General features: G+C 29.1%; 1 protein-coding gene across 1 annotated transcript; it reads right to left on the bottom strand.

Moving 5' to 3' along the window:
* Positions 1-22,614: 22,614 nt before the first annotated feature.
* Positions 22,615-25,397, bottom strand: LOC101214017 (tropinone reductase-like 3). The gene is made up of 6 exons (XM_004145376.3): positions 25,166-25,397; positions 24,450-24,566; positions 23,959-24,093; positions 23,616-23,741; positions 23,189-23,290; positions 22,615-23,060 (listed from the first exon to the last, which is right to left on the bottom strand). The coding sequence occupies exons 1-6, from the start codon at positions 25,301-25,303 to the stop codon at positions 22,911-22,913; spliced, it is 768 nt and encodes a 255-aa protein (XP_004145424.1). The 5' UTR covers positions 25,304-25,397; the 3' UTR covers positions 22,615-22,910.
* Positions 25,398-26,011: the final 614 nt, after the last annotated feature.

Below are 26,011 nucleotides of genomic sequence, written 5' to 3' on the forward strand. Positions count from 1 at the left end.
ACGTATCAATTACACATTAAATTTTTAATTGAATTTGAATTTTGGACATAAACATTGACGTGATTATTATTCGGACATTTGTGCTAATTTCTATATAATTTATGTATTTATAACCTATTCAAGAAAGTATAATTATTTAACCATTTTTTTCAGAATTATAATTAGTTATTATTTTGAAATGAATAATTAAATTTAAATGAAAATATATTATAGAAATAGTACAAATAGAAAAAATATATTTTTTTCCTTTGATCCCTCAATTATAAGATCCATAATATACTATTATGGTTAAACACATTTTACATCTTTACATCAAAAACATACTTAATTACAAAACAATAATTAAAAACGAAAAAACCTAGTTTTTTGGCATCCTCTTGCCACTTTGTTATTTTTTGAAAATGACGTTTCTGACCGTTCTCTTTCAGTCTCCCAATTTTACATTCTTTTTTCATTGAATCTTCATCAATTTCTCTACATTTTTTTATTGGGTTGATTACTTGCTCCTAGACATTACAAAAATCCGATGAAGGTTCATGAGCTTTTGTAGCAGTCTTGGAACACAAATCTTCATTTAAACTTGTCGGAAGACTAATTTCTTCATATTCTTGACTTTTTGTTGTGAAGATGAATAGAAAAGAAAAAGAATTGAGATATTTATTATTTATATCCAAAGATTTGAAAGGAAATTTTTTTTGAGAGGTTGAAATAAATAAAAAATAGTTAATATGAGAGAGGGAATGTGAATAGGTGGGAGATAGAAAGATGAGAATGATTTTAGAAAAATTTTAACGATATAATTAATGGGAGAGAAAAAGTTAAAACTATTAATATGCAAGTATTTATTAATACTTAATTTCAAATTAAAAAATAAATAAAAAGTAAATTACAATAAAACCAAAGTGGGAAACAAACAAATCTAGCAAAATTGGAAAAAAAAATTTCTCCTCATACATACTTTTATATATACTACACACTAATACTTAACACGGGCTGCCGTGATATTTTAAACATTTTTCTATATCATGATTTGTCATGTTAACCTTTCAATTATTTTTCTTCTCTTTTTATACTATCTTTCAAAATTTAGGCAAACAAATAATTGAAGAAATAAAAAACTGCTAAAATAATAAGATGAGTATAAGAATGTGAGATTAATTATTAAAGATTTCTTTTTATACCATGGATATAGAAGAAAAAATATAAAGAGGAAAAAAAAATAAACATAAACTTCAAAAGAAACAAAACATAGTTGTTATATATTATATATATATAGTAAATAATTGTAGGAGTGAGAATTTTAATTAGTTTTCAAACACTTCATATTATAAATTGAAAATTTTCTACTATGAATTAATAAACACTGAAATAAAAAAATTAACCTAAAAGAAAAAAAAGGTAAATGGAAGAATATTAAAATTTGTGTATTTGAAAGTTAAGATGTTCAAGTTTATTGAGTTACGTAAAACATAATTTATAGTCTATAGTATATATAAAAGCTTCTCTATAGAGAAATTTTTTTTAGTTCATTTTATGCTTTTAATTATAAGTACTTTCACTATTTATTTGATGACAATTTTGTCATTTTGTCATTCAATTTCAATGCATGAATAGTGGGTGAATTTTAACTCTTTCTTTTCATTTCTCTAACCATTCAATCTTTGATTCAAAAATATTTATTATCCTAATTAACTTCATGGGTAGTGGAAGAATAATTTTTATAGGCATGGTAATAAATTCAAAGAAGCCTTATCAAATTCTCTTACCTATACTTTCTACCAATTTATTCAATATAAATGTATGATATCTATTGTTTCCTTGAACAACAAATCATTGTTAACTGGAGATGGAAGTGCAAGGAGACAAGAATAAGATTTATTTCTTCTGTGTTAGACATGAAAATTTTTTACTCTTTTCTATTATATCTTTCTTTTATTTTTCTAGCTAAAATGAGAAAGTAAAATGTTAATAAATGGTTTTTTTTTTTTTTTTGCAAATGTATTGTAATAAATAATGAGGTGAGATTTGAATCCAAGACTTCTTGTCCACAAGAGGACACATGTGTCAGTTGAACTAAGCTCATATTAGCTTCAAATAAATGATTTTAGTTACACATTTTCAAATTCATAGCTTCCAAATATTATTTTACCTTTATTTTATGTATCAACTATGGATGACTTATGAATATTTGTTACAAACATTCCAATTCTAAAATAGTAAAAGATGATAAATTAACTATTTAATCTCATAAAAACCTAACATTTTATATATACGGATATTTTTCACATCAATTATCCAAGAGTAATTGCTTTCATGTTTCTATATATTACTTAAATCTATTTTTCTTCATTCTTCTTTATTATGCTTCTTTCAATAATCTTCCATAATATAATATAATTTAAAAATATTTTATAATTTAAAAATAAATATAATCTTTTTAAAATAAATTAAATGTTATCATATCTAACTAAACTTGAAATAAAGAGCTAACTAAAAAAAAATAAAAACAAAAGTTTGTATTCACTATTTTATAGAAATTAATTTTGAAACATCAATATCATTAATTATAATTAAAAGTAAAAAAATTATAAGATATAACCCTACATTAGGTAAATATGAAACTATAATTATTAGTCAAATGCTACTATACTTATATTATTAATTTTATATTTTAAAAAATAACATGGCATCCACGAACAACGTACGTGAAGAAACTAGTATTTAAAAAAAAGATGTAGTAATTAATACAAAATTTCTTAAACTATAACAAATATTTTTCGTTAAAGGTAGGTTACTTTGATTTAAAAATATATCATAAAATAAAGAACTACTTTATTATTATTGTAGGAATAAGAAGAGTATATCAATTAAAAGTAAATGAAAAACATAAAAAACATATTTGTAGTTACGAAGTAATTATTGTAGCACATTATGGTTGTCAGTATAAAAAAAGAACCAAGCCAATAATGAAAAAATTATAACAAATAAAACATTCATATTGATGGTCTCAAAGACCCAAGAATGATCTTCTTGGCAAATTCATTCCACAGACATTTGCTAGCATGAGTAGGAAGAGCTACATAATTAGCATGAGTAGGAAGAGCTACATAATTATTAAAAACTCTTGACGTGCAATGAAAATCTTTGATAATTTTGTTTTTGTCTATCAATCATACAAAATAGAATTTGCTAGAGGAATCTGTGTGGATGAAGGAACAAAAAAATGTCCTTATCTATATCATTTTTTAAATGAACTGTGAAAGAAATTGAGTTGTGCAACAGAAACTAAGAGAAAACAAGTTTTAGAAAATTTAGTGAAAAATGCTCATTTTATAGTACCAAAAATGATATCGCAAAACTACTAAAATTCGAAAAGTTTCAAAATGAATGAAATTATAATTAAAGATGAGTCATAAATTCTAAAAGTGGTTTTAATTTTAAGAAATAGATAGAAAAAAACATTTCATATTTTATATTACATTTATTGATAATTAATAATTATATATCATTTTTATTAAGAAAACTCAAATAAAAGGTAAATGATAAAAGAAAGAAAAAGTTTAGGACTTGTTGCTCCAACCATTGAGGACCTTCACATGCATTATCGTAACCAAAAAGTTTAGGGACAATAGCCGAAGTATAGCTCATGACTTGTTTGGTTTGATATTTCCTTAAATACCACGTATGTTCTATCTTAGTCTAAATCTACCTCACAGTTAAACGACATTTCATTCTTCAAACCTTCTTCCCATCTATTCTAAGTGCTTAATACCAGCTTGTAAATCATGCAACATACCCAACATTTCATTTTCTTCATAAAATAGGTTACTGATAGTTTCTTCATCAAAAAGATTACTACTACTCTTCCTTCATCAAGTCTTTGCATACCTCTGTGCAAGTTCACATATTCTCCATGACACACCTAGTCTATGTAGGAGGAGGCTATTCTAGTGGTTAATAGATGTCACTCTACATCCTCTAATGAGTCTCAATTCAAATTCATACATTCTCTTGCATGGACAATTTATTTGTTCGTAATTATTGATTTGATATTTTGCAACTTCTAAAAATTGGAAAACTTCTTCTCTATACTCAACTGAAAATCTATCCATAAGTTTCATCTAACTCTTATCCATCTCGTTAAAAACCCTAAAACATAAATATGTTGAATTGGTTTTATATCTCTTGTCTCAAATACTTCAACAACTTACTCTACTTATTCAATGAATAAGCTATATTGTACAATCTCCCATCTTGCACTAAAATTAAGTTTAAATCTAAACTAAGTTCAGATTTACCTAACACTTCAAACATACCTAAGACTTCATACATACTTAAATAAAGTTATCTCCAACTCTACTAACATATTATAAACTAATTTTGACATAAAAAACTAGACTACCATAACTGCAAGATAGCTATAAAATAAATCAACCACAAATTACGTCAAACATTTTAATTAAATATCTAACATTTTCAATAGTTCAAATTCCAATAGAAATTCATATTCAAAATTCAAATTTAAATTAACTATCAAACTCAATCTCAATTCCACAAATAGTATATAAATTTGATTATGAATTTACACATGCAATCTCAAATTTACACATACAATCTCATACATTCCACATAAAAAACATACATTATTATAATACATTACACATAAAATCTCAAATTCAAATTACCCATAACATCAATACACACACATTACACATACATATACATCTATTTTTATAATTCAAAAAACAAAACTAACCTTGCTTTATAGAGCAGTGGTGGTCGACGACGATGGGCGGTGGAGACACCGACAATGAAGCGACGGACGGTGGCGGACGAACGTTGCTTCTTGGTTTTCTTTCTTCTCCGTGAGTTTTGTATTCTATGGACACAAAACAACAAATAGAGTTGGAATTGTCGACACAGGTTGAAAACATCAACCAATAGACCTTTTTACGATGCCATAAAGTGAAACATTAGAATTAGTATAAACCAAGGCTGATGTTTAATTCACTAATGGCATCGGGGAACATTATTCTATTGTGATATCGGGCTTGCTCTCCAAAGCCATCGCCACATTGCCTACATTGATATAGGTAATTTTTGGCGACGTTTTGATTCCCGACGTCCGTCTCGACGTTGGAAATTGCTCGATTTCTTGTAGTGATCTTACACCAGAATACACAACAAGTGCGAGAAATCTTATCGCATAGGATACATAAGATCATCATCTCATTTCATTGCATCAGTTTAATTCATTTCCTCATTTTAATCATGCATCAAAACAACAAAACACACAGAAGCAAGCCTATATGAAGATCAACCAACATTTTGTATGAAAAACGAATTCTCAGAACAAGTTTTCGGTCCCACTGTGTGCCATATGAGGATCAAATTGTTGATAACATGAGTAAAGGATTACCATCATCCCATTTTGGAACTTATGAACCAAACCTACAGTCGCAAACTGTCCTGAGGGGATATTAAACCATATGAGGATTTTGTTATATATCTTCAAATGCGGTTATGTCACGTATACATTTTCTTATTTATTCTCATTCTTAGTTTTCATATATTGTAATCAATCTCTTTTCAACTTTCCAAAGAATCTTTTATGATTTTCTCCATATATTTCTCCCTTTATAATTCGTTACTAAATAATAGTGAATATTTTTTTTCTCTTATATATTCCATTAACAAGTTTGAACATCATTATTGTTAAATAAGTTATGAACTTAAATGAAATATTACAAGATAGAATAATAATGTGTTAATGATCAATTTTATATTCTTTAAAAAATATTTTATGAATTTTCTTAAATTAGATTCAATAATCTATCAACCATCAATTTTGATCTTATAAAAAAGTCCCAAGTATAATGTCTTGGTTTTTTTAAGTTAATTAGCTCATTAAATTCTAAATTAAGCAATAGATTTTCTTACACAAAAGCAACAGTTGTTTTTTTGAAAAGCTATTTTTGTATTCGATCAAACAAAACAAGCTTAGCAATTGAAACTAAAAACTAAAAACTATTTTTTTAAGGTATCGCATACAACTTAGAGTAGAGATTTAATTAAACTTAACATATTTTGTCATTGGATACAAACTGGATGTGAGTTGAGCTAAAATCATAAACTAATTTCTATGAATTAAATCATTAAATTAACCTTTAAAATTAAAAAAAAAAATCTTTCACTATTTATTAATTATTTTAAAATTTCCATATATGTTAACCATGAAATGTCTATATTTTGAATGTTTAACTTTGTATGTTACTAAAAACAAATCTTTCAAAATCAATTTCTTTAATTAAATACAAGGAGATAAAAAGCTTTATTCAACTACCCATGCACACTTTTTTTCTTTTAAGAAAAAGAAAAAACTACTATAAGAAAGATAAACTATTGATTAATCGATATTTAGTGTACATTTAGTTTAAACCATTCATATAATTAATATACCACACAAACTTAATTTATCATAATTTTTTCTCTTATCTAGTTACTATAGTACTGTAGTCATAATCCTATCATATTAGAAAACATATTAATTTTCCTTCTTAATTATATATATATATATATATATATATTTTGGTAAAAGATATTTAAATTTCAAGAAAAGAAAAATGCACCAGCTGTGTGAACAAGTAAAATATGAAGAGTTTTAAGTCAATGACTAAACCTTTTTCTAATTATTTTTAAAGTGAAGTTGAAGTACTTGTTGAAAAACTATTTAGAATATAAGCTAGTAAATTGGATGGGTATTGTTTTTATAGTAATGTTTATACATATATATATAATTTGTTGAAGTTGAAGATGAAGAATCAAATTTCTAAGTTTAAGATGAATATGAAGCAAAAGCAATATGTGGGTGAGGTGAAATTATGAAATTATGTTTATTAGGATGGATTTTTAGTTATGGTTAAAAAGATATTTGAATTAGTATTAATGAACTAAAACATTTAAACACAGACAAAAGGAATTGTTTTTAGATCATTATCTCAATCCGTATCTTACTTCTTTTAACTATTTCTTCAATCATTCTCCTCTTTTGTTATTTTAATAATTATTAGTAACAATAATTCATTCTCTCTCTCATAATTCCACATTAAAAAAGTACTAATCCCGATGATACCCTTGTTAATTTCTTCATTTTACAATACTTTTCTAATTGCATAAAAACAAATTTGAAAAGTTACATTATCAATCCTATCAATGTAGTTTTGAATAGGTGTTTATAAAATTGTAAATACCACCTTTGTCGTATATATGTAAAGAAAAGAAAAAACGATTGACAGTCTTTGTATCATGGGCTCAATATTCATCAATCTATATTTTTTTGTTATATGAATGAAATACATAATGCATATATTGAATTTACTCTCCTTTCCATTACACTGGTTTCTGTAGAGAAAAAGCAGAAAGAGTATATTAGAAGTATTGAATATACATATTTAAGAAGTGCATAAAATTACCAAAGGAAAAAAAGAAAAAGAAAAAAGAAGATAGAAATGAGCATATGGAGTTAAAAAAGAGAGAAATTTGAGGGAAATTTTCATGGGTCACGTGGGGGCTCACGTGAGTGTGACAGCCACCACGAATCAGCAGAACTTTATGGGTTTGGGTAACTCCAAACCATAAGAAGACGACGAGCAACCCCTCACCCCCACCCCCACCCCCACCCACCTTTTTTTTCATTTTTTCCTTTTTCTTTTTAATTTTCCTATTATATTCCCTCCCTCTCTCTCTCTATATATATTAATGGTTAAAATCACTCACCCTCCACAAATATAAAATTAGTAATGTTAAAGTCGACCCATTTATTAAAAGATCACAGACACGTGTTTCTTTTTATTATCCGTTTTTGTATTTTAATATTATTTTTTGAAGTATTAAATTCAACTTCGCTTGGCCTAAATTCTGTTTTTGCTATGGTGGTGGTGTATTTTGGTTGTGAGTTTAAATCTTGTATGATATAATTTCTTTTACGAAATAGTTTTTATTCTAAATATCAATAATTTTAAAACAATTGCAATAAAGTCGGTGATCCAAACTTTCACTCTCTCAACAACATTCTATAAAAAATGTATTATTCTTTTTTTTTTATGCAAATTTTAAATTCATATATTATATTATAAAAAATCACGTGGAAGTTGGTTTTTTTCTTATTGCTACAAATGCAGTAACTATTATTGGAGTATCAGTTAAATATCGAGATATTTTATTTCTTGATTTGGTATTGGTTTGAAGTTGGAGGTTCATGTATAGAAAAAATCTCCTCCCCGTCACTATGAAAATAAATAGATGAAATAGTCTATAAATGAAAGGAAAAGTAATAAAAGTAAAAATACAGTGGAAAAACTCTAAACTATATCAAAAGAATATGGACTATAGAAATGAAAAATTATTATTATCACACTAAAATCTTTGATTGTACACAAATAGACACACTTTCTCAGTTCTTATAGCATTTGCACCACTCACATTCTTTCCTTTCCATACTCAAAATGAAAATGAAGAATTTAATTAGAGTTAACGTAATTAAATTTAAAATAGAGACTAGAAGCACATTATACTCAAATTCATCACTTTCTTAAACTTAACGTAAGACAATCAATCGTACTTTTCATGTTTTACCAACACTCACTAATTCAATTATTTACTCACAACATATTGGAGAGAAGAAGTTAAATAATTAAATAAATATTTTGTTTCATTTTAAGCAATTTTCTCCCTCTAAAATCATAATAACTTCAAAAATATATCACACGTTTTATTTTAAAGTAAAGAATGAAAATATAAGCTAGAATCAATTTACACCATTGAGTATAGTAATGAGTTAAAAATAAATAAATATTTTAATTTAAAACATGAGAGTTAGAAAAAGGTGAGAAAAAAAAAAGTAAGGAAAGAGTTAAATAGAGGAAAGAAGAAGAAGAAGAAGAAGAAATTAAAGGATAAAAAAATGATTAGAGAAAAATGTTAGAATAATGAAATAATTGAAATTAGGAAGAAAAAAAAGGAGATAATAAAAATATTGATGGCATAGAAAAGTTAGAGTTGAATTAAAGAAAAGATGGTGAACAGAAATAGAGGTGTGGATAAATTGAATATGAATTGAAATAAAAGACATGGTTAGATAGATGAAAGTTGATTAAATAAATAAAAAGGAAAAAAAGAAAAGAAAGGAAGGAAAAGGAAAAAGGAAAAGGAAAAGGAAAAGGTGGGGCCGGGGTGCCGCGACCGTCCAAGTCCGTATGAGTTGATCAATACTTAACCACTTTCTCTTTGTTAGGCATAGCCTCTCCCTCTCCCTCTCCCTATATTATATTTTTAAAAAAGAATAAATTAAATTAAATAGATTGTGGGGTACCCCACGCGTGAAAAGGACCCAAAAGTTTTTGGACAATACTGCCCGCTAAAGTGGGAGTGGGCCCAATAAGTGGGCCCAATAAGTGGGCCCATAGCTCTTCTTCTCTTTTCCACACCCAAAAACCCCCCTTAACAACTTTGTCATCTTCTCTCTCTCTCTCTCTCTATAAATTTTAACCCCCCATTGATTACTCTTCTTTTTCTTCTCTTTTAAATAACTAAATTAACCATTTCCCCCTTTTTTTCTATTACCTCAGTCATGCGTCATGATCGCGTCAGCAGAATACATTTCTCTCTTTCACTATTTTGTAAAGATAATAGTATTTAAAGTATCATTATTTTATGAAAATCGTTTTAGAAAATTAAATAATATAATACAAATTGAGTGGTATTTTGCTTGATACACTTTGGTTGAAGCCAAGTCGGAGTTGAGTAACTCAAATAGTCAAAGGGGGGGTTTGGTAAATTCATTAGATTAAAGATTCATAATAATAATAATAATAAATAAATAAATAAATAAAGGTAGAAAGTTTAGGGTCTTCAATCAATCATTACCAATGGATAACTTTCAACCAAGTGTAGTCATCACACATTTGATTTTAAACAGGAATGGAAGGATTAAGTGAATATGCATCAATCGGTTGTTTTTTCCTTTTTTTTTTAAAAAAAAACAGGATTCATCCCTAAGGCCAAAGTTTTTGTGGTTTTGGAATTAGTTTATGAGTCTTTTATGTTCATTTTAATTAATTTTCTTTATATATAACACAATATGAGATTGTTGTGTAATACTCTCAACCTATCTTTCATCACATCTCTTTTCCTAACTAATGATTTGATTAAAATGAAGAAATTACATGAGAGAACTAAAATTTAAGAAAAAACATCTCATAACATTTTTTTTTTTTTTTGTATATCGTAGATTTGACAAACATGACTATAATCAAACGGTAATTTATTTTTAAATTTTCTATTTTTGTAATTTTGAAAATGTAAATGATATGAATTTTATTATCATAAATTTTCTTTAACTAATTTTGCAAAATATACATATTCGAAAATCTAATTAAAATATCATGTAAATTTAATTAATCTAATTCGTTTTAATTATTATGAAAGTTTCTATTTATCTCAATTTAAATATGGCAATTAACATTTATCCTTGTGTTCACCCCATTTTCACTCATTTCATTGATTTAACCGTCTCACAAATAAATAAAATTTATTCAGTATAGTCTATCGCCGTATAAGTTTTAAAAGGTCGTTTGTTTTATAGACATCTTAAATTTTAATGGTGTGAACATTTGAATTATTATCATGTTTGTTTTGTAGTATTATGAGGTACTCCGACATTTGAAGATTATTGAGTACGTGTAAGAAGATTGGAATAGTTTTGGATACTCTCCTTCAAACATGGATTTTCTAAATTTCTAACATCTCAATTTTATATTTATCCTTTTTATTTTTTATTACACATATATTGATCTTCATTCATGTTTATAGAATTAAAATAAGAAGTCAACTTTAAATATGTTATATAAGTTCAAAATTAGAGAAATTGTAAATAATAGAATATTTAGATAAAATATTTACATTTATTTTCTTAGAAGGTAAGTAGTTTGTCATTTTTTTTTCTATTTTTTAAAAAAGACTCACTCAAATTATATCAAATTTATCTATAAAAATATTTCTAAATTTTGACATTTGTACAAAGTCATCCATCTCATTCACATGCATCAATTACTCCATAAGAATCTATAAAAAGGAACCATAGTGTATGAACACATTTAACGTTTCAGAATTGACATAATTGAGGGAAGTGTTTTAGTGTCACTATCGAATTGAATTCCATTTGACCCTTATAAGTGTGGTTGACTTTATTATGTGCACTTATTAAGGGTCTATATAGACTTGTGTAATACAATAATAATTGTAAACAAAGAAAGATTTAGTTCAATATATTCAACGATATTGTATTATTGAAGTAGGAATAAGATGAGCCACTTGGATAAAGTAATGTCTTTTTCCCCTTCATAGCTGACATTACCAAAAGATTCTTACCCCGTCCCCCTACCCCCAAAAATTAATTAAAAAGGAACACTCAACTTTGGATTAGTGTATATGTTATATCCATTCTCCAAAATTTCTATTTTCATTTCTTTTTTCTTCCTTTCTTTCTTCAAAGATTTAGGGAGAAGTCCTATATTTACCCAAAAAAAAAAAAAAAATTAGTTTTCTATATTTTTAAGACATTTATACCCTTATAATAATTATTAATTATATATAATTTTTAAAATTAAGTTTAAATCATTTTCTTATTTATATTATACTAAATTAACACTCCCTTGTTTGACATATAAATTTATTAAGAAGTATTTTATTAATGCAATATAGAATGAAATCATTTTTAATATAAAATTGTTTAATGATTAAAAATAACATTATATCATTATTTGCATCATCCTTGAACATTCCAAGATAAAAATTCTGGCGCCGGCAATGATTTCTTCTTCTTCATAATTCAATTTCGATAGTTTCTTCCATCAATTTCGCTGTTATCAATATCGTTCTTCAATTTGATTCTTTAGTTTATTTTGAAATTTCATTTTATATACAATATGTCATATGTATTCTTTCTTCTTTCGTTTCGTAGCATTTTTTTTTTAAAAAAAATTGTTCTTTCTTTTTCTGTTTCGTAATATATATTTCGACCATGTTCCTCTTTTTTTTTTTTAATTTTTTATTGTTCAGTTCATCTTCCTGTCATATTCGACATATAATTTTTTATTAAATGTCCTGTCGTTCGTATATACCACTGAATAATGAATTTATGTCATGTGATACGTAATATATATACTACTACATATATTCAATAATACATACACATTCTTTTTCATATTGTGTGATTTTTCTTAGGGCGTATATATACCAATATATACACAGATTATATATTCATTCCTTATCTTTTTTATATCTTTTACATATATGTTACTGAATAATTCATTTATGTTTTGTGATTTGTTACATATATACCACTGTATGTATTCAATAATACATACATAATTTTTGTTATGTTCTGTGTTTTTTTCTCACTGCATTTAACATTGATTATATTTCTTACATATATGTTACTGAATAATACATTTTTTTTCATACAATTCCATAGATCTTCAATTCTTTCATCAAAGTCCCTACATTACAATTATATTAAGTTTTTCTCAACATTACATATACTAGAAAACAACTAATATTTTAATGACATATATTACGTATACTCATCATAATTATTTCTCATTCATGTTCCGGTAGACATAAACAACTTTAATACATAATTAATATTATTTCATACATAACGTATTATTTACTACGTAAGATATGAATATTTAAATAAAATACATAAACAAATTGATATAAGAACCTTTCACTAATAAAATATACACCGAATTTATATATGTTATTTAGTATATATACCTCATATCATATACAATAATACCTTATACATAATTCATACAAAATTTGTGTTTAAATTTTTTGTTTATATAGTAAATATTACTAAAACAGTAGTAAACGACATGATCATACATACATATTTTTCCTTTATAAATGTATTTGATTACATTATACTTTAATACATCTGCAATCTATAATAGTTATGTTTTATGTTTTAGCATATATATACCCCATATTATATACAATAATACTATATACTGACATATAGTTCTATTATTTTTTTGATAAGATTGTCGTTCTTCTTCAACGTTGAATTGTCAATAAACTCTAGAATGTATCACATTCAAAACTAGATTTTCGTTTGTTTGCCTATTTAATCGAATATTTAAAATATACCTAATATACTAAATGTTTCATATGTTTTGAATATATATAATATTAAGCACAAAATTTCTAGATAGATTTTGTTGGATAAGTTTTATATTTGTCGACCATCGAAAGTTTTCTTCTTCACCACCGAAATCTCAATAAACCCTAAAATGTATCACATTCAAAACTACATTTTCATTTGATTGCCTGTTTAATTGAATATCTAAAATATATCTAATATACCTAATGTTTCATATGTGTTGAATATATACAACACTAACCTCGAAATTTTTAACTAGATTATGTTTGAGAAGTTTTGTATTTGTCGGTCGTCGGATGTCTTATTCTTCACTTCCGAACTCTCTAAAATTTCGAAGTAAAAATCGTAATCCACGTTGAAAGGAGTAGACAACCGTTTTCGTAGAAGGAAAGCATAAAAGGTTTTCCACTTCTTTCCAAAACCATATCCCACATGGTTTTTTCATTCAAATATTTGTTATAAATCATTAAATAATAGAAATGAGTATTAAAGTAATTTGGGTTCTTCATGTAATATTATATAGCAATTTAGGCTATATGAGTTAAAGACCCTTCTTTCTTTACAATGTTTTTTTTTAAGATTTATGGACTTATCTATGATTACACCAATTAATTGTACTATTTCACGCAACAATATATAATTTGATCTAAAAAAATGAATTAATGTTGATTTTATGTTTTTTTTACTATCCAAACCTTTCATTTCCAAAGAAACCAAAATTGAAAAAAATAGCATATAATCATCATCATTTTCATTCGAATTTTTTTTTCACCGTTAGTTTCTCACCATGAATCTCGAGTGGGTGGCGAAGGAATTGCTACTATTGGTAAATCATTTCACCAACAACGATATGCATTATATTTTCCGTCAATGTTTTGATGTCCAATAAAAATCTTCTTTTATTATTTGGTTGTTTTATTTCCTTCTTTGTTACAAACTTTCCTTATTGTTTGGTCCTAATGTTGTGGGTGGCCTTTATGGCTAGTGATTGTTCTTTTCTTGTATGGTGGCATATATTGACTCTCCGTTTTCTAAGTTTCTACGTCAAATAGAAAACTTGATTGATATATGTTGGTGTTGTTTTGTATATGTGCTAAGTCCTATGAACCTCTTAGCATGAAGATCGATAAACATATTTGATTTTGATGGTTGTTTGATTTTGACGTGTTGTTTTAACATCGATTGAAAAGTGAGAATATAGTTGTTAGAAAAGCCTAATCTTACTATATTTATGGGAGTTCATAGGTTTAAGGGGAGTCTAATCTCACATAAACAATCAATCAATATTAACATATTTAAGAGGAGCCTAAGTGATCTTCTAGTGTGACCTTGTTGTATTCAAGATAGTCTATCAAAATATAAGTTGCATATGCTTGGACATAGTTCTAGTGAAAATATCTTTTCAATTGGGCAGAACTCTCAACCGATGTAGGTGTACTGCACTTAAATAAGCTAGTTTCTTGTGTTATCTCATTTTTTACTCTTTCTTTATTTTGCTCAAGAAATTAGGATATGATGCATGATAATGACCAAATCCATCACACTTTCTACATTTGGAGATCAGATTCTCTCATATTCTTGGTTTGTAAGCTTTCAATATTTATGTCATTTTCTCTTATTTCTTAATGAAAAGAGCTCCTCATCATATTAATATTGTTAATTATAACCATTAATATTGTTAATATTTTTTAAAAAAATTGAATTTTTTCCGACACCATACATAACAGAGTTAGGAGAAGATTAATTTTTTTTATTACATTGCCTTCTATCGACGTCGCCTTGTGTCGCGTTCGAATTGCCAACCTTTTTCGATGGAGCTTCTACAACATTGGGAGAAGCTTTTTCTTTCGTCGTCTATGTTGTGCATCGGAAAATACATATTTTCTTGTAGTGATCCAAAAAAACTCGTCCAACTTCATTGATGATATATCATTTGTGTCCTCTATAGTTGCCTACTTCATGTTGAATTGATTGGAAAAAGATTAAAAAAAAAAATCTTTGTGACTAGCTTTTCTCATTGAACACTTTCTTACCAAGAGAAAAGGATTCACTTGCGATGTTAAGGATATGCACATTATAGTCAACAAGGCATTCTTCCTTCAACATCTTTAAAGATTGAAATGACAAGGTTAAAATTTAAAGACAAGATATTTTAACCTTAGTGGCCCCCTCGTGAGGATATTGTAAAATCTTCCAAGATTCATTTGTCGAGGTACAAAAGTATTTATAAGTTTGAAAATACCTTTGTCAACTCCATTGAATAGAGCATTAAAGAGCACGAGAGCTTCCAAGAGTTCATCCTCAACATTTGTCCAATCCTTCTATGGTTAGGAGATTCAACCCCTTCATCATTACTAAGAGAAGGATGGGAGACCATCTAGATACAACAACTCTCTAGGTCTTGCTATCTATTGACTAAAGAAAAGCTATCATCCTTGGCTTCGAGTATGCATAGTTTGTTTGTAACCTTGGAGGTCTGGTAGTAGATCCACCTTCTCAGATTGTATCCATGATAGAAACACACAAAACCTGCTCTGATACCAATTGAAAGCAAATAATTTGTCTAAGAGAACAATGTTGGATCTAATGTTAATCACATTGTTTTAACATTAGATCCAATATTGTTCTCTTAGACAAATTCTTTGTTTATCATTTTGGTTCTTATGAGAATTTCTTAATTTCAAATGTGGAAACGATGAGCCTAAGAAGTAGTAATAAATAATAAAATTATGGTCAAGATAATTATTTGCTAAGATTATGATAGTGCTTAAAAACTCGCCCTAACAATTTTTTGCCTAACTTTCAACTAATGAGATGTATCCACCAATAGAGTTTATATGTTGGTTGCATGAGTTCTATCATTTTCATTTAAGTGACTATCTTCAACATTTTTAATATAGGAGGACATGAGAGTTATATTAGGCAGGTAGTTTATATTATTTTGTATACAAACATTTCATTTCCTTTAATTTTGCAATTCATATTTTTTCCTTTTTTTTTAAAAAAATTGCTCTCGCATTGATATCTAAACAAACTTTATATATATATATATATATAAAAGTTGTCTTACTAGATAGAAATGGTGGTTAAATATGGTTAAATGTAGTCTAATAGGCCACAATAAAAGTTTCATGAACTAATTATAACAATTTCCATAAAGTTTTTCAAAATTTCTATCGATATCGATATTTTCATAAAAATGGAACCTCACCATTTCCATCGACATCGATATTTCAAACCTTGATTGTATCACATTATAAAAAACCAATAGATTATACTTTTGGTTTAAGAGACTTAGATTGGTTTGAGACCTTTGACTTTCAAACTTAATAATTTTAGGGGCCATTTGGATTGAGGGAATTGGAATGGGATAAGATTGTTGCGAATTAAAGATGTCTGGTAATAATATGTCTGAGAATAAGATTGCTACGAATTAACGACGTCCGTGTTTGGTTGTCCATGGGAATGTATATGGAAATAAATTCTTTTTGTATTTTATTTGTAAAAGTAATCATGAAACTCTCCAGTTTCGACTGAACACAACCCGAGATATTCTAGAGAACCCTTTACTTTCCTTCTTTGCCTTCAATCTCAATCGAACTTGATCTCGGGATTGCCCGAGATTTCTCATAATACTTCCTTTTTTCTTCTAATCTCTAGTGAACACAACCCGAGATTGCCCTAGGAACCCTTAATTTCCTTCTCTTCCTTCAATCTCAGTCGAAATTGATCCCAAAATTGTCCGAGTTCATGCCTGGAAAGAAAACCCATCATCTTAAATGGGTATAGTTTATGGGCATAAATGATGAATTGGAATAGTTTATTCCATGCCTAAATTACAAAGCCTTGAACCAAACAAGGGCATGGTATCCCATATCCATTTCTATCACAATTCCCTCCATCCAAATGATCCCTATTCACACGAGATTTTCGAAGAAATTTGATTTGTGGAGTTGAACTTGAAATGATGTTGTATTTTTGTTGATTTGATGCGATGTGGTTCGATCTCTAAAATTTAATCCTATCATTGTCTCTCGATTGAATTTTTATGCTTGATTTGAGGAAGCAGAACTCATAAATAGGGAGACCTTTTGGAGTAAAATATTTCCAACCCTTACAAATGAGGATAACTCTTCTATTTATAGAGTACTCTGGTGGGCTTTATGGGTTTGAACCTGGTTGGTGGGAACCAGACCCATGGGCTCAACCATATGAATTAGGTCATATTTAGCATTTGGGCTCAATTAAGCTAACGTTATCAAAATTGACCAATTTACATTTTCAATTTTAATTTGGTACATATGTCAAAATTTTAATTAGTCCAAATTTTAATTATTTATATTTTTCATCATTAATTTAGTAAATAATGTGACAATTTGTGATTGGTAAAAAAGTTTCATATTCAACAAATGTCCCATTTTCAAGATTTATGCACGTATATGGTTGAATGAAACTCAAAGAACATAAATTTGAAGTCAAGATACAAGCATTCATTTTTGCTCAACTCAACATATCAAATTAATCAAACTATGAATTTACTACATGATTTTGATTCAAATTTGAAATAAGGGTTGAAATATGGTCAAACCTTAATTAATTTGAAAAAAAGTTCAATGTTTTATCCGCAATTTAATTTGATTTGAGGATAAAAATTTAAATTTAATTTTTAAATAAATAAAATTTGGAACATAGCCAAAATTTAATTTGAAACAATGATGAAGTTTCTACCATACCTTAATTTGTCTTGAGGATGCATAAGAATTTGGAACGATCAATTTAGTTTGAGATAAAAAGATGCGCTCGATCTTGAGATAACGTTGAATTTACGACATCAATTTAAATATGAGATAAAAAGGAGGCCATATATACAAATTAATTTGACTTGAATTTTAACCCAAATTTTAACTTTAAAATTAGAGTTAACATTTAAATATCTTGATTACCTACAAAATTAAATTCGAGATTTGTCCCAAAAAATGAATAATTTAAAATAAGACAAGATAGTTGGATTATCTTTTCTATTTTAAATATTGAGTATAATAAGATAAGATAATTGAATTATCTTTTCTTTATTATTAAAAGAAGATTAAGTAGCATTCCTTTTGGATTTTTTTAAACAATGATTAAATATCATTCATAATCGTTTTAGAAATTAGATTTGTTGGCCTTATAGATAGATACAAACTTCTCCTCTTTCTTTTCTTTCCATTTTTCTTTTTTCTCCTTTTTTGTTTTCATTTTTCTTTTCTTTTCTTCGCTTTGGTTTTTCTCTTTTCTTTTCTTTTTGTTTTTTGTTTTTTTCTTCTTTCTTCTTTTGTTTTTGTTTTTTTTTCTTCTTCTTCTTGTTTTGTTTTTTTACCTACTCTTGCTTCCTTTGTGCAAGAATTTTGCTTTTTGCAATGGTGCACTTTACTTTGATAAATGACATCCTTATTAACTCAAAGGGCCACCTTTTTTTATTCAATATACGACTGAACTTAAATTTCTTTAAGCTGCCTTCGTACCATTTATAATGTAGGGATCAAGTCAAAATGTAGTTTGCAATTCTTTTTTACTAGACTGGACTTAAGGTTTTCCTTAAGTTGCCTACGTACCCTTTATAATATAGGATCAAGTCATAACGTAGTTCAACATTTTTTTTTACATAGCAAAATTAAGCATAAAATTTCTTAAGAAATTTGTTGTTGATTAGGTCAATTCATAGTCTGTCTTGATCGACGATCTTGTATGCGCCGTTTGTATAAACTTCTTTAATAATGTAGGGTCCATGTCATTTAGGTGTAAACTTATTTCCTGTATGCCTTGTTGTGATGATCGGCCTTCTTACAGCAAGTACTAGATCACCAACCTAAAAGGAGCGAGGTTTAACGTGCTTATTAAACGCTTTGGACATTCTCGCTTGATAACATTCTAATGCTTGTTGAGCCTCTAATCTCTTTTCATCAAGTGTTTCTAACTATTGAAGACGTAACTTGACATTATCGTCAGTAATAAATCCCTCTTGTATTGCGATTCTTAGCGATAAAATTTCTCTTTCGTGGGGAAGGACAACCTCCACACCGTAAACAAGTGAATATGGTGTACTCCTGTAGGAGTGCGATGAGTAGTTCAATAAGCCCACAATGTCTCACCGATCCTTTCTTTCCAACCCCTCTTTGACTTGGAGATAATTTTCTTCAAAAGATTGTACATTCTTTTGTTGAATGCTTCTGTTAGCCCATTCGCGACTGCGTTGTACATGGATGACTTGTATTGCTTGAACTTGAATTTTTCACATAATTTGTCTATCACGTTATTGGGAAATTTTCTTTCATTATCCGTCACGATTCGGTGAGGAATATTGTATTGATAGATAATGTGCGTTCGAATAAAGTCTACCACGTTCTCCTTCTTGGGCTATCTCAAGGGAATGGCCTCAGCCCACCTTGAAAAATAGTTTGTTGTTGCAAGGATATATAAATGTCCTTCTGATGATTTTGGCGTAATGGAGGCCAACCAGATCGAGTCCCCAAGTCTGAAACGACCAGAAAAACATAGTTGGATGAAGAGACTCTAGAGGTTGGTGTATGAAGTTTGCATGGTATTGACAAGCCACACACTTCTTTGCATAGTCCATTGAATCTTGGATCATCATAGGCCAGTAGTAGCACATTCTTCTTAGCTGGAATTGAAGCTTTGGTCCCGATTGATGTGCTCAACAAACATCTGCATGTGCTTCCTGTAGAGCTTTTATCGACTCTTTCTTTCCAAGGTATCGAAGGAAGAGCCCTTCAAGAGAACTAGATATAAGTTTCCTTTGTAACAAATGAAGTGCGTAGCTCTTCTTCGTATCTCAGTTTTATGAAGGGAATCCTTTGGAATCTTTCCATGTTCAAGATATTCTATGATGCGTTGACACCAATCTTGTTCATCAATCAAATGGGATGTCGTAACCCTAAACCCTAAACACTCATCGTCTGGCAGATCTTCACATAACTTCCAATCTGAAGGAATTGGATGGTTTGCTAAAAAGTTTGTTAGCACTTGCCCTTCTATCGCCTTTTTGGGAATATAGACAATATCATATTGTTGGAGTAGAATAGTCCATTTGGCTAAGCGTCTAGAGATGATTGGCCTAAACAATAAATACTTTATAGGATCCGCTTTTGCCACTAGATGAACCGTGAAGGCCTGCATATAATGCCTAAACTTTTCAATGGCAAAGAAAAGTGCAAGGCACATATTCTTGATGAAAGAATAGTTAACTTCAACCCCAATTAATGTTCTGCTTAGAGAGTAGAGAGCACGCTCCTTTCCCTTTTCCTCTTCTTGGTTCTGTAATGCTCTTAAGGACCTTTCTTGTGCAGCAATGTATAGTATTAATGACTTGCCAAGTACTAAATCTCTTAGCATTGGGGACTAAGCAGGTATTTCTTTATGCTATCAAAGGCATTCTGACAAGCCTCATCCCACACAAAATTTTCTCATTTTCTCATCCACTTTTGAAAAGGTTGACATCGATCAGTCAAGTTAGAGATGAATCTTCAAATGTAAGCCAATCGTCCTTGGAGACTTTTTAGGCCTTGCAAACCTTTTGGCCTTGGCATCTTTTGAATGTCATCAATCTTAGACTAGTCTATTTCGATCCCTCGGTGTTTTACAATGAAGCTAAGAAACTTTTCTGAAGTCACACCGAACACACACTTGAGAGGGTTAATCCTCAGTTGATAATTTCGCAAGCGGTTAAACACAACTTTTATATACTTCAAATGATCTTGTTGTTTCTTGGATTTGACCACAAGGTCATTAACATAGAATTCGACAGACTTATGCAACATATTATCAAACACTTTCTGCATAGCGTGTTGATAAGTAGCACCATCATTTTTCAATCCAAAGGGCATCACCTTGTAATAGTATATTCCCTTTGGAGTTCTGAAAGTTGTCATGTCCTTCATTTGAAAGGGCCATTCGTATTTGGTTATATCCAGACGATCCATCCATAAATGACAATGCTTTGTGCTCAGTAGTTGGATATCCATTCGTGTTTGTATCAATCATGATTTATGTGATGGGCAAAGGATCCTTAGGGCATGCATTATTTAGATCGCGAAAGTCTACACAAACGCGAAGCTGTCCGTTCTTTTTTCTGACAGGGACAATGTTTGCTATCCACGTTGGATATTTAACCTCGTGAATGAATCCCGCTTCAATAAACTTGTTGACTTTCACCTTAAATTAGGGAATAAGCTTCAATAAAAAACGTCATTGTGCTTGTTTAATCGGTCGATACTCTGGTTTAATTGCGAGATGATGGACTGCTACTTTTGGATCAAGTCTTGGCATCTCCTTGTACCAACCAAGCAAAGATATCCCTGTATTCAATGATCAAACTCATGTACTTGTCCTCCATTTCATTAGAGAGAGATGTACTAATGAAAGTTGGGCGTGGTTTCTCTATTGTACCAAGGTTCACCTATTTTAGCTCATCTACGGTAGATTGGCCACCATCCTCTAAACTATGTGGGGCATCTTCCACATCTTCTTCATGAGTTTCAATCTCTGATTCCTCAATAATGGTGATGTGATGACATGAAGTTTCACCTTTCTCTTGTTCCGAGTCTTCCTTTTCAGGATTCGTTAGTATAACATTATGTCTTTTTACTTTCAACGAACCTTGACTTGTATTGAGAGTAATAAAGATTTTTCTTTTCATTCGAGAAGGAACGTTGGTATGAATTTTCTCTTCTCCCTTTGCCTCGCAAAGAAACTTCTTACTATGACAATCCTCAATGTTTGTAATTAAAAAAGTATTCATATTGCTATATAATCCAACCTTATTTTCTAAACTATTTTTGAAGTAGAAAGTCTTGAAAGAAAAAAATTCATACAAAAACTGGGATTTAAAATAGTGTGACAGCGATTTAAAAGAAAAAATTGAATTGTCACACTATTCTAAAGCATTGCCAAACTGTTCTAGATCACTATTATCGTTCAAAAATCTAATAGATTTTTACTCTAATAGGAGTTGTTTTAAGATGTTATCAAAAAGTCAATTGATAGTCAGTGAGGAGTTGTTTTAAGATGTTATCAAAAAGTCAATTGATAGTCAGTGACGGATCCAGAAAATTTATTGACAGAGGGCTTCGAGTTGTAACTTAGAGAAAAAATAAAAATCTGAAATCTGAAAAAAACTACACATATAACACTTAACTTTGGTTGGAAGGGGACTGACAAGTATAGTTACCACTAAACTAACTACAAATATTAAGTATTAGTTGCGTTTGTTTATACATATTATATAAAGACAATAAAGTTGAGAGGGACCTATACTAAATCTGTTGATAGTAGTATTTGAAATAATAGGTTTACTGATGAAGAAAATGAAAAATAAATCAAGCCATCAAATATGCAGATGAATAGAAAGCATTTCCCTTAAATAAACACAACCAAAAACTGACCATCTTCTTTCTTGGGGAGTAACAGGCAAACAAGAAGTTGCCATATTTACACAAATTAAACTAGAAAATTTATTGGGGTAAATAAAATTTCTTTTTTTCTCTTCTTTTTTCTGTTGCAAAAGCTAACTCATAATACCACAAGAAAGCTTATAGATATTTATTTCTGAATATCTAACTGAGAAAGAAAACAAAAACACCCTCCACTTCTAATTTACTTAGCTTCAGCATAATAAACCGTAAAGGAGCTAGAGTCTTGAAGGCATCCCCCCCGCTACAACCAGAATTTCACCAGTAATATACGAAGCATCATCCGATGCAAGGAAAGCAGTGGCAGCAGCCATGTCTTCAGTCGTGCCAAGCCGGTTGAGTAAAGTCTTTGATTCAACCCCCTTCCTCTGAATTTGGTTCAAATCCCCAATTATACTAAGTAAGAAAGATTGAACTACATACATCTTTGGAACTATAAAACATATTTACTGGTCCAGAGCAATAAACAGACGAAGGTATTAAAATAGTTACTTACAATGGCTTCATTAGTCACAAGAAAATCAGCAAAGTGTGTTGGCACAAAACCGGGAGCAACGCAGTTTACACGAGTGTCAGGGGCCATCTCTGCAGCTAGAGCCTGAAGGAAATCAATCAAGAATTAAGCAGAAATAACTATAGATACTTATTTGTAATGGTTGCAAATATAGAAATCAAACCAAAATATTCGCATATATAGCACAATTTAAAAGAACTTGCAGATATAACTAACTTTAGATCTATCTCTCAAAGTTTATTAGTAATAGACTATAAGATATAGGAGTCTGTCTATCAGTCCATCGTTAATAAATTTTGGTATATTTGCAATTCTTTAAAAACTGTGCTACACACTCATAATTATAGTCCATTGCAATTCAAAAGTTACAAGAGTCAAAGAAAAAAAGCATGTAAAGCCATTGTTTAACCTTTGTCAGTCCAAGAAGTGCTGTTTTTGTGACCCCATACATGGCCAATAAAGAAGAAGGATTGTATCCTTCAATGGAGGAAATGAGAACAACTGAAGAGCCTTTTTGCAAGTGAGGAGCAACATCCTGTGGTAGAAATTCACGAAAAAATTTAAATATACAAGTAGTGTTCATATTGAAGGGAGAAGTTACGGAAGGAGTAGTTCAAAAGACATTTTGAAGTGCCCAAAAATTCAAAATCTCACACGAAATAGAATGTCATCTCAAGTCAAAATATTTTTTAATTTCAAAAATCCCTGAATCATCACAATATTCTGAAAAATTGTGCCTCAAAATATAGTACCTGCAAAAGGAGGACTGAAGCTTTAACATTTATGTCCCACAGCTTGTCAAGTACAGATTCTTTGGTTTTCAAAATGGAATCAACTGATGGATTGACAGCTGCATTTGATACAACTACGTCTATTTTTCCATATTTCTGTAAGGAAACCGATGAATGTCAATTAATCCCAAATAAATAACTGAAACATGCAATGGGAATGAGAACATTATAACTTGTGGCCATATTTACAGGTTTCTTGCCCAAGAGAAGACTGTAACAGGTGTATATCATTGGCTGTCAGCTTGATATGACTTCATTCTTTCTTATCAAACAAAAATCTGGTCACGTTTTTCAGTAAATGAAATGACAAATTTATTTGTTTTTGGAAACAAAAACCTTGTGAGCTTGAATCTACCAGTAACATAATGTTAAAGGATCATCTATTATAACCACTCTTTCAGTTTTCACTAGGTTCAGGAGAACTTAGAAAGCAAGAACAAAATTATTCTCACCTGGATAGTCTTTTCCACCAGATTTTTCCTTTGCTGTGCATTTGATACATGACAAACAATCCCTAACACTTCAAGTCCTTGAGCTTTGAGTTTCTCAACTGCCTCATCGACATTTCTCTAGAACATTTGATTTAAGAAGAGTTCACAACACATAGAAGTAAAATTCAGAAAATAAATACATTGTAGTTAGTACATGCAATGGAGTGACAAGTAGATTTCATACAGGTAATAAATTTCACTCAGGTTCCTCTGCACATGGTAATTCAAATCTAAGAGAGAAGAAAAGTCCAAGAGTATGTTTGGGACTTAAATCCCATCATAATTCTTCATATTTCTAATTGATCCAATTTCCATACGCATAATCTGAGATACCCTGTGTTAACTTCGAGATTTCATAAAATCTAATTTCAATCCTTGTTGGTAAAAAATTTCCACCAAACAGACATCTCATATGATCTATCATCAAACACTGTATGTGTATGTCAAAGCACAAAATCCAACGTTGTGGTTTACCTATAGAAATCAAACAACAAGAGCACAGAAAATTCAAAAGAAAAATTGATAGAATAAAGACTAATTAGAAGTGAGTTGGAATAGGGTGGATCCGACTTGATTATGAAGCCCCGGGAGAGGATCATAAAGGAAAACAGGAGAATGAAGGGGAAGGATGTTAAAAAAAAAGAAAAAAAAAAGAAGAATGGAGAATATGAATAAACCTGTCGGCGGGAAGAAATAACGACGGAGGCACCTTCAAAGGCGAGACGGCGAGCGATTTCGAAGCCGATACCTTGAGTTGAAGCAGTGACAATGGCGACCTTCCCTTCAAATCGTTTCCCAATCTTCCCATTACCCATTTTTTCTGCGTTAAAAAAAACTAGGGACTTCGTTTTCTGGTCAATGGTTCTTTTCTTTTCTTTTCTTTTTTATTTACCGGGAAAATTTGAGATTGAGGTTCATTTTTATCCTTATTACGTCCTTTTGTACAGTTTTTCCAGAGTAATTCGACACTCTTTTTTTCCTTTTCTTTTTCTCTTTTTTTCTATACTTATTTTTCTTTTTCTTTTTCTTTTTCAGAAAATCCATATTTTATTTTAATTATAAAAAATAGAATTGATGATTAAGTATATAACCACCTTTAAAAAAAAATTATAAATATAGATTTGTCATGTTTTTTTTTTTAAATGATGATAATTTGGTAGTCAAATTCCAATGTGCATTCAAATTTGTAAATTTGTCTATGTTTTTTTTTCTAAGAAAAAGGAATTAGATTTATCAGTCTTGAAGTATGTGAATAGATAAAGTTATCATATTTCTTTGACTTTATTAATATCAAGCTTCTTTTTAGTTATATACCATTTGTTTTAAAATATCAATATATATTACATTATTTTAAAAAAATTAACAAAATCTATCCACCATCGAAAGAATTTGTAAAACAAATTAAAATATTTATAAGTTATAGTAAAATTTTGAATTCTACCAGTTATAGTCTTCTATCACTCTATAACATATCAATGACTATCCAAGCTATTGCTACTTTTTATAATTATCTAATATTTTAC

The sequence above is a fragment of the Cucumis sativus genome, chromosome 1 (assembly GCF_000004075.3).
Source record: "Cucumis sativus cultivar 9930 chromosome 1, Cucumber_9930_V3, whole genome shotgun sequence".
Taxonomy (NCBI): Eukaryota; Viridiplantae; Streptophyta; class Magnoliopsida; order Cucurbitales; family Cucurbitaceae; genus Cucumis; species Cucumis sativus.